This window comes from Sminthopsis crassicaudata, chromosome 4 (genome assembly GCF_048593235.1).
Source record: "Sminthopsis crassicaudata isolate SCR6 chromosome 4, ASM4859323v1, whole genome shotgun sequence".
In the NCBI taxonomy this organism is placed as follows: Eukaryota; Metazoa; Chordata; class Mammalia; order Dasyuromorphia; family Dasyuridae; genus Sminthopsis; species Sminthopsis crassicaudata.
The window spans coordinates 194,427,724-194,442,087 of record NC_133620.1 but is presented as its reverse complement, the minus strand read 5'-3'; the positions used below and the strand labels follow the sequence as shown (position 1 = coordinate 194,442,087).

General features: G+C 36.3%; 2 protein-coding genes across 8 annotated transcripts in view; one reads left to right on the top strand and one right to left on the bottom strand.

The window, feature by feature from the left end:
- WASF1 (WASP family member 1) overlaps window positions 1–3,664 on the bottom strand; it is a 110,810-nt gene extending 107,146 nt beyond the window's left edge. For 5 of the 7 annotated variants that reach the window (XM_074310112.1, XM_074310111.1, XM_074310114.1 and 2 more), the window contains exon 1: window positions 3,133–3,664. The gene's annotated coding sequence lies outside the window, so the exon portion shown is untranslated. The other 2 variants (XM_074310115.1, XM_074310110.1) reach the window with 2 other exon arrangements.
- Window positions 3,665–3,734: 70 nt separating this feature from the next.
- Window positions 3,735–14,364, top strand: part of CDC40 (cell division cycle 40) — a 68,667-nt gene continuing 58,037 nt past the window's right edge. The window contains exon 1 of the mRNA XM_074310109.1: window positions 3,735–4,367. Within this exon, the coding sequence (XP_074166210.1) occupies window positions 4,179–4,367 (189 nt within the window). The 5' untranslated portion in view covers window positions 3,735–4,178. The remainder of the gene's footprint in view (window positions 4,368–14,364) is intronic.

The window sequence follows — 14,364 nt, the reverse complement described above, 5'->3', positions numbered from 1 at the left end:
TAAATTATAATAATACATTCATTGCCTATTGAGACAAAGGAATATAAAAGTTCTGAACTATATATGAATGGTTAATTCAGTTTTTTAAAATATAGATTCTAGAGAATTCTAGAGAAAGCTTTGTGTGGTCACTAGGTCACGATTTATGTAAAAGTAAATCCATTTCATTAGCTATTAATTCTTTTTTGATGCAGTAGATATATTTCAAAGGAAATATACATAGATACATACAACTTGTTAAAGAAATCATATGGTGACTGTTTAATTTGATTTGCCCTCTCTGTAAACAACATTATGACTGTTACTTTTATTTATAATTTATTCTTTTACTGGAATAATGTCAACAATCAATTGAATTCACAATGAAATAAGCAATTAAAAAACTCATAACTGTTTCAAAACAACCTTAAGTAGTCTGAGAATTTGGACATAACTGTCAAAGGTACAATGCTTCCTACTGACACCATTAAACATAAAAAATCAGAAAGGGGAGGGAGGATTCTTCTATTTTTTTAAATGTGAAACAGCAACAAAGTGTTTTTTGTTGAATATAAACAGATCAAACTTCCAAACTAAGAAATAATGAGATACAAACTATCAATAATACATCATAATTAATGAAATCAAATAACAGGCTATTTCAAATTATCACCACTTTAAAATAAAATGTATGGTTAAATATAGTTTGATCAGCAGAAATACAGAATCCCCCTAACAGGACTAATCCCTAAGCTTCAATAATAACAAAGTAACTATCCTATCTTTCAACTTATAGGTCCTCTTTATAGGTTATCTCTCACCAGCTAGTTTCTGAAGGGCAGGGGAAAGGTCTTGATATTTTCTATAGATTCTTCATTGAAATGAAATAGAGTTTTTATACATAGTTTTTCCTCTTTTTAAAATAATAGCCTTTTATTTTCAAAATATATGCAAAAATAGTTTTCAGCATTCCCCCTAGCAAAACCTTGTGTTCCAAATTTTTTCTCTCTCCACCCCTTCCCTAGACTGCAAGTAATCCAATATATGTTAAACATTCATACTTTATCCAAGGACCTTTAAGCATTCCTGTAGATTTATAGGATTTTTAAAAATGTATGTTCAATATGTGAATAATCAATTTGCTATAATTGAGTTAAGTGAAAAATGTTTTTTCTCATTAGAATTTTACCTTTCCAACACAAAGTATGGAATAAATGAACTAATCATTCTGATAAACTAGTATAATTAGATTTTCATTTTTCTATACTACTTAAGCACTTTGCATCCTTATTCAACGTAAGATCTTTAAAATACTTTAAAAACAACAATATCACATTTATACCTTATAAGATTCTTGTGAAGTAGATATTAACCCCATTTTACACAGGAAATTGAAGCAGAGTGTTACATATAAATCTCCCAGACATAAAGCTCGTAATACTATCTCCTACAGCAAGCTTCCTAACATACATTCCTTCAGATAATACAACTATTTATCTTGTTATTGCATGTTCTCTATTATAAATCAGTTACTGACTGTATGTATTCTAGTATCAATTGACAATGAGTTATCTATCCTCATCTCAATTTAATCAAAAGTGTTAATAATAAACTTAATTTCTAGGCACACACAAAAAATCAGGATGGGCTGCAATAATAAAACAAAGTACTATGTTTTGGTATGTTTTCTTTAAAAGTCAGATGTATAGCATGTTTTCTCACAATAATTTAAAAAAAGTATTTCATTTTTAAGAATATCTTTTAAGTGCATAACTGTGAACAGAAGAAAAATTAGGAAATTTTACATAACAGCATTATTATAATCCAAAATAAGATTTTAAATAAAAATGAATCAATCGATACAGCCTTTCAATCCTTAATTCCCTCTTTCTCTGAAAAATCAGAATTTCAAGGAAGGCTCATATTATTAGACACAATATTAGATAACTAAAAATTAAACAAAGTTCTGAAAATGGAAAATACCAAATTTTCCTTTAAAGCAATTTGGGAAATTTACATTGTAGGTGGTTTAATTATACTACGTAAATCAATTTTCTCCTCCCACCCTCCACTGCTGGTGAAAAAATACATTTGTATCTTAATTCAAAGACTGTATTTTCGTTAAAGAATGATTCCATGTTAAACATTGTGTTTTTAACAATTAGAAAGGTAACATACATATATGTTTGAGATAATGAGATGTTTTAAAGAAGCAATTATTGACACTAATGAAAACTCGCATGCCATCTCACCAAAAGGAGCATTAAAATACAACTCACAATAAAGATCTTAGGTGGCAATTGAATTAAACTCAAACTCAAGTGCAATGCCGTTATATGGGAAGGAATGTGTGAACTGGTTAAAAGACAAGTCGAATTTGTTTGGATGGGCATCCTTTTCAAGCCCTGCTCTGCTGGCAAAGCAGCTAGTGCGAGAGTCGTGAGATCCCTGAAGACAGGGGGCATTTTGTACCACGAGGGGAGAGGATGGGGGGGGGGGGGAAAGGAGCACTTAATTTTTCTTTCTAGTCGGGCAATAAGAGTTTTCCCAAGAAAGGGTGCTTTCGATAGAACTCCATTTACAGATACAAGGTGACAGAGGCGACAGTAACCACAGCTAAAGCTGTTCCACTACAGCCTCTGCAGCCGCCACAAATGAAGGGGATAAAAGCGATGAGCAAAGCAGTTGAACACACACACATACACACACACACACACACACACACACACACGCCTGCATTTAAGGAGACTCACAGTCAAAGGAGGAACGAGGGTTAATGCACGACCCCTAAACTGGAACCTTCGCCAACAGCTAGAAGGTGTGACAGCCGGAGAGGAAGGTCCGAGAAAAAGGAGAAGCAATGACACCTCAGGTGGGACCTGCACCCGCACCCTCCCAGCCTCCCTCCAGCAGCCACAGGGAGATACCAGTAACCAACCACTAGACAGGCACAAACGCCTAGCTAGCTCGGTCTGCAGCCAGCTGCGCAGGGGTGGGCGGCGTGGGGGAAAGGAACCCGAAGAAATGGGAAGGGGGGGAGATAGCTACTAGGGGATAGGCAATAGGCGGAGGGAGGGCGCTACAACACTGAGCCAGGCAGTTTTTCCGGGGGCGTAGAAGGATAGGCACACACGCACACTAAGACACACTCACCGTAAAACCGGGGGGCGGGGGGCTCTTGTCTTACACCTCCTTCATGCCTGCTGATGCTGCTTGCTACTCCTTCTGCAGCCGATTCCTCCAAAGGCCCTGGGTAATGTAGGGATCGTAGGGAGAGCCCTTTGGATTCTGGTTCCAAGCGATCCAGCCGGACCCGACCCGGCCCACTCCCTCCCTACGCTTAACCTGCAATAGCTCTGGCTCCGGCTCTTTCAAGACTAACCCTGTGCAAGAAGCACAGCGAACAACACCGCGAGCCTCCACCCTCCCCCCACCCCGCCCCCTAACTAGAGCGCGCGGAGCTCCACAAACGGGAGAGAGAAAAAGGAGCGTGAAATAGGGGGACTAACAACACTCCCTCACCTTCCCCACTCCAAGTTCTTTTAACTAATCTCCCACTAAAAGGTTATCCCCCCGTGGGGGCCGCAGTGAAACGACCCTCCATTTCCTCCCCTGACTCCGGTACCCAGGTGTATCCTTTAAGGATGCTGGAAACCCAGCCCCTAACACACCCCAATGGCATGAAAGCCGTGCTTCCCCACCCCCTTTTCCAGAGACTGCGTGGTATAACCCAATCCTAGGTTTGGGGGAGGGGGCCAGAAAGAACCGAGGATGGGCTAGGGAATAAGGTAAGGCAATAGCCAATTGAATGAAACCAGCCATTAAGGGGCGGTGTCAAAAATTTCCCAAGAAAGACCACAACTCCCGTGGTGCTTTGCTCATTCAACGCCGGATTATGAAATGGTATTTAGCTAGCTTGTCGGAACTCGTAGTCTTAATTAAACCGGTAAGGTCCTGGAAGATATAAAAAAACGCAGTGTGTTCTCCCTTCCCCCGCATCAAGTAATTTAACTGAAAACTCTCGTATTGTGTAAATAGAACAAAGGTTAAATAACCAAATAGTATAAATCTCGTGGACCTGGATTTAGATCGGACTTCGAGGAGGCTCGAGGGAGACCAAGGGATTTTAGGACCTTTCCGATCGCGGCTCTTTCTTCCGCCGAGGCCGGAGCTACCCCGGGAGAGTCGGAGCTGCAGTCATGTCGGCTGCCATCGCCGCTCTGGCAGCCTCCTACGGGTCGGGCTCGGGATCCGAGTCCGACTCCGACAACGAGAGTGGCCGCTGTTCCCTGCCGGCAGCCGACTCCCTTATCCATCTGACGAAGGCGCCTTCGGCCAAGCTCTCTCTAGTGGGCACCGTGGACGCGGCGCCGGAGGTGGCGGTTAAGGTGAGCTTAAAATGCTCGGCTCCGAGGGCGAGTCGGGGGTCGGAGTTTGGGGGCGGAAATTGTCCCTTCGGACCGTGTCCCGCGGGGTGCGTGTGGGAGGGGCGGCTCTGGGGAGTTTAGGAGGGCGCGGAGGTGTTTGTTGCTTGGCATCTTCCCTTTCAAACGTTAGCCCTTGAGGGCAGGAACCATGCTCTTTGCCGCCGCTGGTACTCCGAGCACTAGCCCCGGGCCTGGGTCCGGCTAAGCTTGGCTTGCCCTTTGACCTTTGTGTACTGACCGACTGCTGCTTCCTCTGCTGAGGGGGAGGCTCCTGGTCCTCGAGGAGCCCCGCTCCGAGGCTGCCGAGTCCTAACCCCGCTCCCAGCCCCGGCCCTCTTCACTTGGCTGCCAAGGCATTTGTCCTAAAACTCAGGTCTCGCTAACCACATCTGTGGAAAGGCATTCAGCATTTAAAACCTCTAACGCCTTGGTCTCAGCCTTTTACATTGCTTTTCCCCCAATGAACTCTCCGTTCTCCTTTTCTTCCTATCTCGCCACCTACCTCTTTCTCTTCCCTCACTCTTTGCTTTCCATTTCCCCCTCCCCTTCATCTGCTCCTTCTCTCCATCCTTTTACCCTCTCTTCCTCCACTTGAAATCTAGCAATGTAACCTGGGACTCACAGTCTAGATTCCCTTTTTATAGACCAGGCCTTAAACCCAAATCATTCTGGCTCTCATTGATTGGCCAACAATAGGTCCCAATCCAAGCTTTGGTGGGAGTGTACTACTCAGTCTGATTAAGTACCGGATGTTTACAAGTCCAGTATTCATAATTGAGGCATGTTATATGCTGTTGCGATTTGTTGTGTGAGTCTGTTTTTCTTTTACGAAGACATTAGAAAGAAAGTAGCTCAATTTTATATATGTATTTTGTAACATTTTAGCAAAGGTTCTTAACCTGGGAGCAGACTTTTAAAAAATGTATATTGATTGCTGTTTCAACATGTTTCCTTGTAATCATATGTATTTTATTTTATTTTTATTTAAAAATCAGTCACTAAAAATTTGTTAAGCATCTATCACATGTCAGGCCCATTAACCTAAGAAGGGTTCAGCAGATTTCCAAAGGAGTCTTGTCACACACAAAAAGTGGACCATGACATCAGAGAGGTCATGGCATGCAAGTGAATTGGATATAAATGAAAGAGAATTGGGCAAGGTTGCCTGCCTTACTTTTGTCATTTGGGTCCAGTGACCAGATAGGACAACTGGTGTGTGAGATAGGTCTATCCACTCCATCTGCAAGTTATATAAACTTACTGGGTCCCACTTTCCTATAAAACAAAAGAGCATTTTAAAATTCAAAGTTATGTGTCTAAAGTAGGAATTTCTAACCACCTTTTGCAGATCAAGACTCCTTTGGAAATCTGCTGAACCCTCCTTAGGATAATAGTGACTTATTGATTTTTACATTTAAATAGTATTACCTGCATTTTTACAAGATGGGGAAACAGGTTAAGTGACTTTCTAAGGATTATTTAAAACTATGGAAAGACAACTTGTTATTTCTCTGGATACATCTGGTCAGAGGAGAAGAAATAGTGATCCTTTTTGAACATTGATTTTTATCTAGCAAAACCACTATTGTATGTACTATAGTTAAAAATAGCAAGCTGTGTACTTAATGGTACAATATGAAATGGTATTAATTGTGAAATGGTACTAAAAGTGAAAGCCCCTCCTCCCCCTTCCCACTTTGACTTTTCAAAGAGTAGACTAAGACTCCTGGGAGTCTCTAAAATTCTTTCAGGAGTTCCATAAGGTTCACACTTTTCATCATAAGATGTTTCCATATCTAATATAGTAAATATCTATTACTCCTTCTTCACTAATTTTAAGGGTAGAAAGGGATCCTGAGATCAAAAAGTTTAAGAGCCACTGATTTAGAGATTAGTACATTTCAGTTCCTAATTAAATACTAAAGTATATGTCAGATTATGATATCCCAGAAGATAGATTACTATGAGCAAGAGGAGTCCTAGAAGGAATAGGTAACTTTTGAAGAAATGGAGGAGGATTCCAGATGAAGAGATCACAAGTAAAGATGGAAATATATATAATGTATGAGAAGAGAGAATTGAAAGTAACACTGAAACAGCAAGTGTAAACTATCATTTTACAAAGTTTAGTGGTGGAAAAAAAAATCAGGAATCATAGAGGAGTAACAAACTTGCTCTACATATTTGAAAAATGAGAGAAAGTTAAAGGGAAGAGGCTGAACTTTAATTGAAGTCTGGAGGGACAGTGGATTGATTAGTTTTCAAGAGAATGGAACCCAGAAATAGATATACCTTCCCCCCCTCCCAAGACTTAAGGGAATGAGGTTAGAATGGCATTTCTTTTTATTGTCGACAGTGTCAAGATATTAGGAGATACCCTATTTTCCAGAGTTAAGGCCTAGCAATCATATAATTATTGTATTTCTCTGACTAGCTACAGGTGTTGTCTGAGTGCAGAACAGTTTTGGTCATCAAACCTGCTGTAAATCAAATTTGTCACTTTGTTGTTGTTACCCTTCATTGTCAGAGCTACAGTTCACCACATAGCCACTAGTATAAATACTGAGGGTTAGCCACAATAAAGCTGGACTCCTAGCATATGTGTCTAATTTGCCTCCTTGCAAACTGTTCCCCTCACTTTGAAATTAAACTTCTGTTTTATTCCTAACTTCTGTCTCTAGCTTACTCTGCTCAGCTCTGGCCATCCACATGTTAGAGGCTATTTCAGTCCAGTTGAGAGTAGTGAGAATGAGGAAGATAGAATAGAAACTTAAGAGAATGAGAATGTCTAGAATAAACTTGTGGGAAGTGTACCAAACAAGAAATAAATAATTTTTTTCAGTATCATCAAATGCTAGGTTAGAATTTATATGGCATGAATTTACAACATCATTTAGGTTTGCTCTGTTTCTTGATTTACATCTACAATATACATAAGAAACATTGTGTTGTATGAGAGATACAAAGAATCAGATATATTCTCTGCCTTCACTGAGCTTTATCAAGTAGTTATCTAGTAAGGCAGTTAAGACATATACATAAATAAATATAATGAGTGCAATAAGAAGTGACAAAGCATTATAATAATTCAGAAGGAAAGACTGTTTTTGACTGGAAGGATTAGAGAAAGTTTCACAGAGGAGATAATACTTAAGTTGGATTTTAATAATTAGTTGGAAGTATAGAGGGCAGGAGCATTCTACATAAGGAACAGTATCTACAAAGGCACAAATGCAGGATTCAATTTGCTAGGGGAGAGGTTACCTAGAGAGGTATTAGGAAGTAAAGTTAGAAAGTTATATTGGAGTTAAAGTATAGATAGTTTTTTTTAATACCTAATCAGGAATCACTGAAAATTTTTGAGCAATACTAGAAGGATGTCTAAAATCATGACTGGAATAAAATATATTTGGTCTAAGACTGGGATTTAGGCTACTGGATAAGAAATCAGACAAAAATAGACCTCCCAAAATTGGGACACTGATACATTGTTGGTGTATATGAACGGATCCAACCATTCTGGGAACAATTTGGAATTATGCTCAAAAAGTTATCAAACTGTGCATACCCTTTGATCCAGCAGTGTGTCTCCTGGGATTATATCCCAAAGAGATCCTAAAGGAGGGAAAGGGACCCGCATGTGCAAAAATGTTTGTTGTGGCCCTCTTGATAGTGGCAAAAAAACTGGAAACTGAGTGGATGCCCATCAATTGGAGAATGACTGAATAAATTATGGTATATGAATGCTATGGAATACTATTGTTCTGTAAGAAACAACCAGAAGGATGATTTTAAAGAGGATTGGAGAGAGCTGCATGGACTGACACTAAGTGAAATGAACAGAACCAGATCATTATACATGGCAACAACAAGACTATATGACGATGAATTCTGATGGAAGTGGCTCTCTTCGATATTGAGATGATTCAAACCAGTTCCACTTGTGCAGTGACAAAGAGAGCCATCTACACCTAGAGAGAGAACCATGGCAACAGAGTGTGGAACACAGTATAGCATTCTCACTCTCTCTGTTGTTATTTGCTTGCATTGTTTTCTTTCTCAGTTTTTCTTTTTCTTCCTTCTTGATCTGAGTTTTCTTGCACAACAAGATAATTGTATAAATATATATACATATATTCGATCTAACATGTATTGGACTACCTGCCAGCTAAGGGAAGAGCTGGGGAGGAGGGGAAAATTTGCAACATAAGGTTATGCAAGGGTCAATGTTGAAAAAATTATCCATGCTTAAGCTTTGTAAATAAAAAGCTTTAATAATAATAATAATAATAATAATAATAAAAAGTAGACCTCCCAGTGAGCCCACTAGCATTTATGCTTACTAGAAACAATAACTTCTTGATATGGTGATAGAAAAGAAGATGCTATTTTTTGTCCTTGTATATTATATATCTTTTATATAATTTTTGTATATTTACCTTCATATTTGGTTAGAATCATCTTGCCTTAAGCTTCTTTCTACATTATACTGGGAAAATATGGAAGAATTTTCAGATGTGGGGCATTTGAGGTATGCTAATCTACGTTTGAACAATTTTATTTTGGTTGCAAATGAACATTTTGGCAAGGAATAATCTGATGCAATGTCTTTTACATTCCAAATAGCCTTCTCACAACAAAACATTCCTCTGCTTCTTTTTTTATTGTTATTATTTTAAGACTTAAAATGTCAGAAAGCATTTCTCTTAATGTAGATTTGATTTAAATGATCCCATGGCACTTGTTCTCAGAATTAACCATAGTCAAGTCATTATCTAGGGACTTATTTCATATTAAGTAATTCCCCTTTCTCTGCATTCCAGCTCTTTTAGTGCCCTTTGCCAGAATTGAGGAAAAGACAACTTTTTAAAACAACTTTTAAACAACTTAAACAACTTAAAAAACAAACAAAACAAACAAACAAAAAAAAAAAAACAACAAATTAATTTCTTGAAAGAATACTACTGGATCCAGAAAGAATTAGTATTGTCCCCATTGATTTATCTATTCTATATAACAGCAATAACCACTTCATATTTATCATTCAGCTCTATCTCTAGATTTTATCCATTTCTTTTTCCAAACTCCTTCTAATCTAATACTCTTATTGTACAAATGAGGAAATTAAAGCCCAAAAAGGGCATTTAAAAAAATTCAACACAGACTTCCTTTAAATAAACTATTTTCCTAAACAAGATTTGGTTTATATACAGCTTTTTAGAAATAAATATTGCATTCTTGTTAGGCATGCTTATGGTGATGATTATTTTTTAAATGATTTTTTTAAAAAACAAAAATGAATGGAAAAATGATTTCTTTTAAAAATGAAAGGAAAATTATTTTTATGCTATATCTTTATTTTAATTGTAGTACTTTTATTTATTTTTAATATACATTGCTTTATGAATCAATTTGGGAGAGAAAAACCATGGGAGAGATTTTAAAAAAAGCAAAAAGAAGTGAACATAGCATGTGTTGATTTGCCTTCAGTTTCTTTAGTTCTTTGTTTGGATATAGGCAGCATTTTCCATCAAAAGTCTATTGGGGTTGCTTTGGATCACTGAACTATTGAGAAAAACCAGCCTTTCATAGTTAATCATTGTACATTCTTGCTATTGTGTACAATGTATTCCTGGTTCAGCTTGTTTCCCTCAGCATCAGTTCATGTAAATCTTTTCAGGCATTTCTATAATTAGCTTGTTCATCATTTTTAGAAGAATAATAATATTTCATTACCTTCATATACCACAACTTGTTTAGCCATTCTCTAAGTGATGGTTATCTACTTCTTTTAATTCTTTGCTACCACAAAAAGAGCTGGTACAAACATTTTTGCACATGTGGGTCCTTCCCCCTCCTTTATGATTTCCTTGGGATACAGATGACACTCCTAGGTCAAAGAGTATGCACAATTTTATAGCCCTTTGGGCATAGTTTCAGATTGCTCCTCAAAATGGTTGAATCATTTTACAACTCCACCAGCAATGCATTAGTGTCCTAGTTTTCCCACATCCCCTCTCCAATATTTACCATTATCTTTTCCTCTCATCTTAGCTAATCTGAGAGCCTCAGAATTCGTTTAATTTGCACTTCTCTAACCAATATAACTATAATTTCATCATCTCAAAATTGTCTGTTCATATCTTTTGACCATTTGTCTATTGGGGAATGACTTCGTATTCTTATAAGTTTGACGTGGTTCTTTATATATTTTAGAAATGAGACTTTTATCAGAAATACTGGCTGTAAAGATTTTTTCCCAGTTTTGTACTTCCCTTTTAATCTTGTTTCTGTTGGTTCTGTTTGTGCAAATTTTTTTGATTTAATGTAATCAACATTTTCCATTGTGCTTTTCATAATGCTCTCTAGATTTTCTTTGGTCAAAAATTTCTCCTTTCTCCAAAAATCTGATAGGTAAATTATCCCTTGTTCTCCCAATATATTTATAGTATCCTCCTTTATGCCTAACTCATGTATCCATTTTGATCTTATTTTGGTACGGGGTGTGAGGTTTAGTTTTATGCTGAATTTCTGACACATTATTTTCTAGTTTTCCCAACAATTTTTGTCAAATAGTGAGTTTTTATTCCAGAAGCTGGAGTTTCAGGGTTTATCAAATACTAGATTGTTATAGGTTTTGATTATTGTGTTGTATGTATCTAATCTATTCCACTGATCTACTACTCTATTCCTTAGCCAGTACCAAATGGTTTTGATGACTGCTGCTTTTAAAATATAGCTTTAGATTTGATACTGCTAAGCTATTATTTTTTTGTTTTTGTTGTTGTTTTTTTTTTCATTAATTCCCTTGATATTCTTGAACTTTTGTTCTTCCAGATGAATTTTGTTATTATTTTTTTCTAGTTCTATAAAATAAGGTTTTGGCAGTTTAATTGGTATGGCACTGAACAAATAGATCAATTTAAGCAATGTTGTCATTTTATATTAGCTCAGTCTATCCATGAATAATTGATACTTAATTTTTTAGATCTGACTGTGTAAGAAGTGTTTTGTAATTCTGTTCATATAGTTCTTGGATTTGTCTTGGCAGGAAAATCCCCCAAGTATTTTATTTTGTCTATAATAATTTTAAATGGAATTTTTCTTTATCTCTTGCTGATGGGCTTTGTCAGTAATATATAGAAATGTGGATAATTTGTGTGGGTTTATTTTATATCCTCCAACTTTGCTAAAGCTGTGAATTAATTCCAGTAAATTTTTGGATGATTACATTAGGATTCCCTAAGCTTATCATCCTATCATCTGCAAAGAGTGATAGTTGTATTTCCTCACTGTCTATTTTAATTTCTTTTTCTTTTCTTATTGCTAAAGCCAATATTTCTAATACAGTGTTGAATAGTAGCAGTGATAATGGTCATCCTTGTTTCACTCCAGAGCTTCTCTACAGCTTCTCTACATTACAAATAATGCTTGTCGTAGGTTTTACATAGATACTGCTTATTATTTTAAGGAAAGCTCTTTTTATCCTTATGCTCTCTAGTGTTTTTAACAGGAAAGGGTGCTGTATTTTATTAAAAGCTTTTTCAGCATCTATTTAGATTACCATGTGATTTCTGTTGGTTTTGTTATTGATGTGGTCAATTATGGTAATAGTTTTCCTGATAATGAACCAGCCCTACATTCCTGTCATAAATCCCACTTGATCATAGTGTTTTATCCTGTTGATGTGTTATTATAATATCTTTGTTAATATTTTATTTACAATTTTTATATTAATATTCATTAGGGGGATTGGTCTATAATTTTCTTTCTCTGTTTTGGCCCTTTCTGGTTTAACTATCAGTGCCATGTTTGTGCCATAGAAGGAATTTGGCAATACTCCTTCTTTACCTATTTTTCCAAATATTTACATAGTGTTGGAATTAATTATTCTTTAAATGTTTGGTAGAATTCACTTGTGAATCTATCTGGTCCTGGAGATTTTTTCCTTAGGGAGTTCATTAATGACTTGTTCAATTTCTTTTTCTAAAATGGGACTATTTAGTATTTTATTTCCTCTTCTGTTAACCTGGACAATTTATATTTTTGTAACTATTCATCCATTTTGGTTAGATTGTCAGATTTGTTGCCTTAGAGTTTGGCAAAATAGTTCTTTATTATTTCTTTGGTGATAAATTCACCCCTTTCATTTTTGATGCTGTGATTTGGGTTTTTTTTCCTTTACTTTTTGTAATCAAATTACTCAAAAATTTATATGTTAGTTTTTCCCTAAAACCAACTCTTAGTTTTATTAGTTCAGTAGTTTTCTTGGGTTTTATTTTATTAATCTCGCCTTTGAGTTTAAAAATTTCTAATTTGGTATTTAATTGGGGGTTTTAATTTGTTTTCTTTCTAGCTTTTTTAGTTGCATGCCTAATTCATTGATCTCCTCTTTGTCTATTTTATTTATGTAGCTATTTAAAGATGTAAAATTTCCCCTAAGAACTGCTTTGGCTTTATCTCATAGATTTAGGTACGTTATCTCATTATTGTCATTTTCTTGGGTGAAATTATGGATTGTTTCTGTGATTTGTTTTTGACCCACTCATTCTTTAGAATTAGATTGTTTACCAATTGTTTACTTCCAATTGGGTTTTAGTCTATCTTTCCCTGGTTCATTATTGAGTATAATTTTTATTGCATTGTGGTCTAAAAAGGAAGCGTTTACTATTTCTGTCATTTTGCATTTGATTGTAAGCTTTTTACTCCCTAATAAATGGTCACTTTTTCTGCATGGCAGAACTGCAGAGAAAAGGGGTATTTCTTTCTGTACATATTCAGTTTTCTCTAGAGGTCTATCATATCTAGGTGTTTTAGGATCCTGTTAACCTCCCTAATTTTTTTCTTTATTTTCTTTATTTTTCTTTATTTTTTCTTTATTTTGTGGTTAGATTTGTCTAATTCTGAGAGGGAAAGATTGAGGTCCCCCACTAGAATACTTTTGCTGTCTATTTCTTTCTGAAACTGGCTTATAATCTTCTCTAGGAATTTACCTGCTATACTACTTGGTGCATACACATTTAGGGGTGTTACTACTTTATTATTTACAGTACCCTTTATCAAGATGTACTTTCCCTCCTTATCTCTTTTAATAAGATCTATTTTTACTTTTGCTTTATTTCTTTTTTTTTTAACAAATAATTATAATTTTTGACAGTATATATGCATGAATAATTTTTTATAACATTATCCCTTGTATTCATTTTTCCAAATTATCCCCTTCCTCCTACTATTCACTCCCCTAGATGACAGGCAATCCCGTACATTTTACATATGTTACAATATAACCTATATACAATATATGTGTGTAAATCCAATTTTCTTGTTGCACGTTAAGTATTAGATTCCAAAGGTATAAGTAACCTGGGTAGATAGACAGCAGTGCTAACAATTTACATTCACTTCCCAGGGTTCCTTCTCTGGGTGTAGTTGTTTCTGTCCATCATTGATCAGCTGGAAGTGAGTTGGATCTTCTTTATGTTGAAGATATCCACTTCCATCAGAATACATTTTCATACAGCATTGAAGTGTACAGCGATCTTCTGGTTCTATTCATTTCACTCAGCATCAGTTGATGTAAGTCTTTCCAAACCTCTCTGTATTCGTCCTGCTGGTCATTTCTTACAGAGCAATAATATTCCATAGCCTTCATATAGCATAATTTACCCAATCATTCTCCAATTGATGGACATCCATTCATCTTCCAGTTTCTAGCCACTACGAAAAGAGCTGCCACAAACATTTTGGCACATGCAGGTCCCTTTCCCCTCTTTAGTATTTCTTTGGGATATAAGACCAATAGCAGCAATGCTGGATCAAAGGGTATGCACAATTTGATAACTTTTTGGGCATAGTTCCAAATTGTTCTCCAGAATGGTTAGATTCTTTCACAACTCCACCAACAATGTATTAGTGTCTTAGTTTTCCCACATACCCTCCAACATTCATCATTATTTGT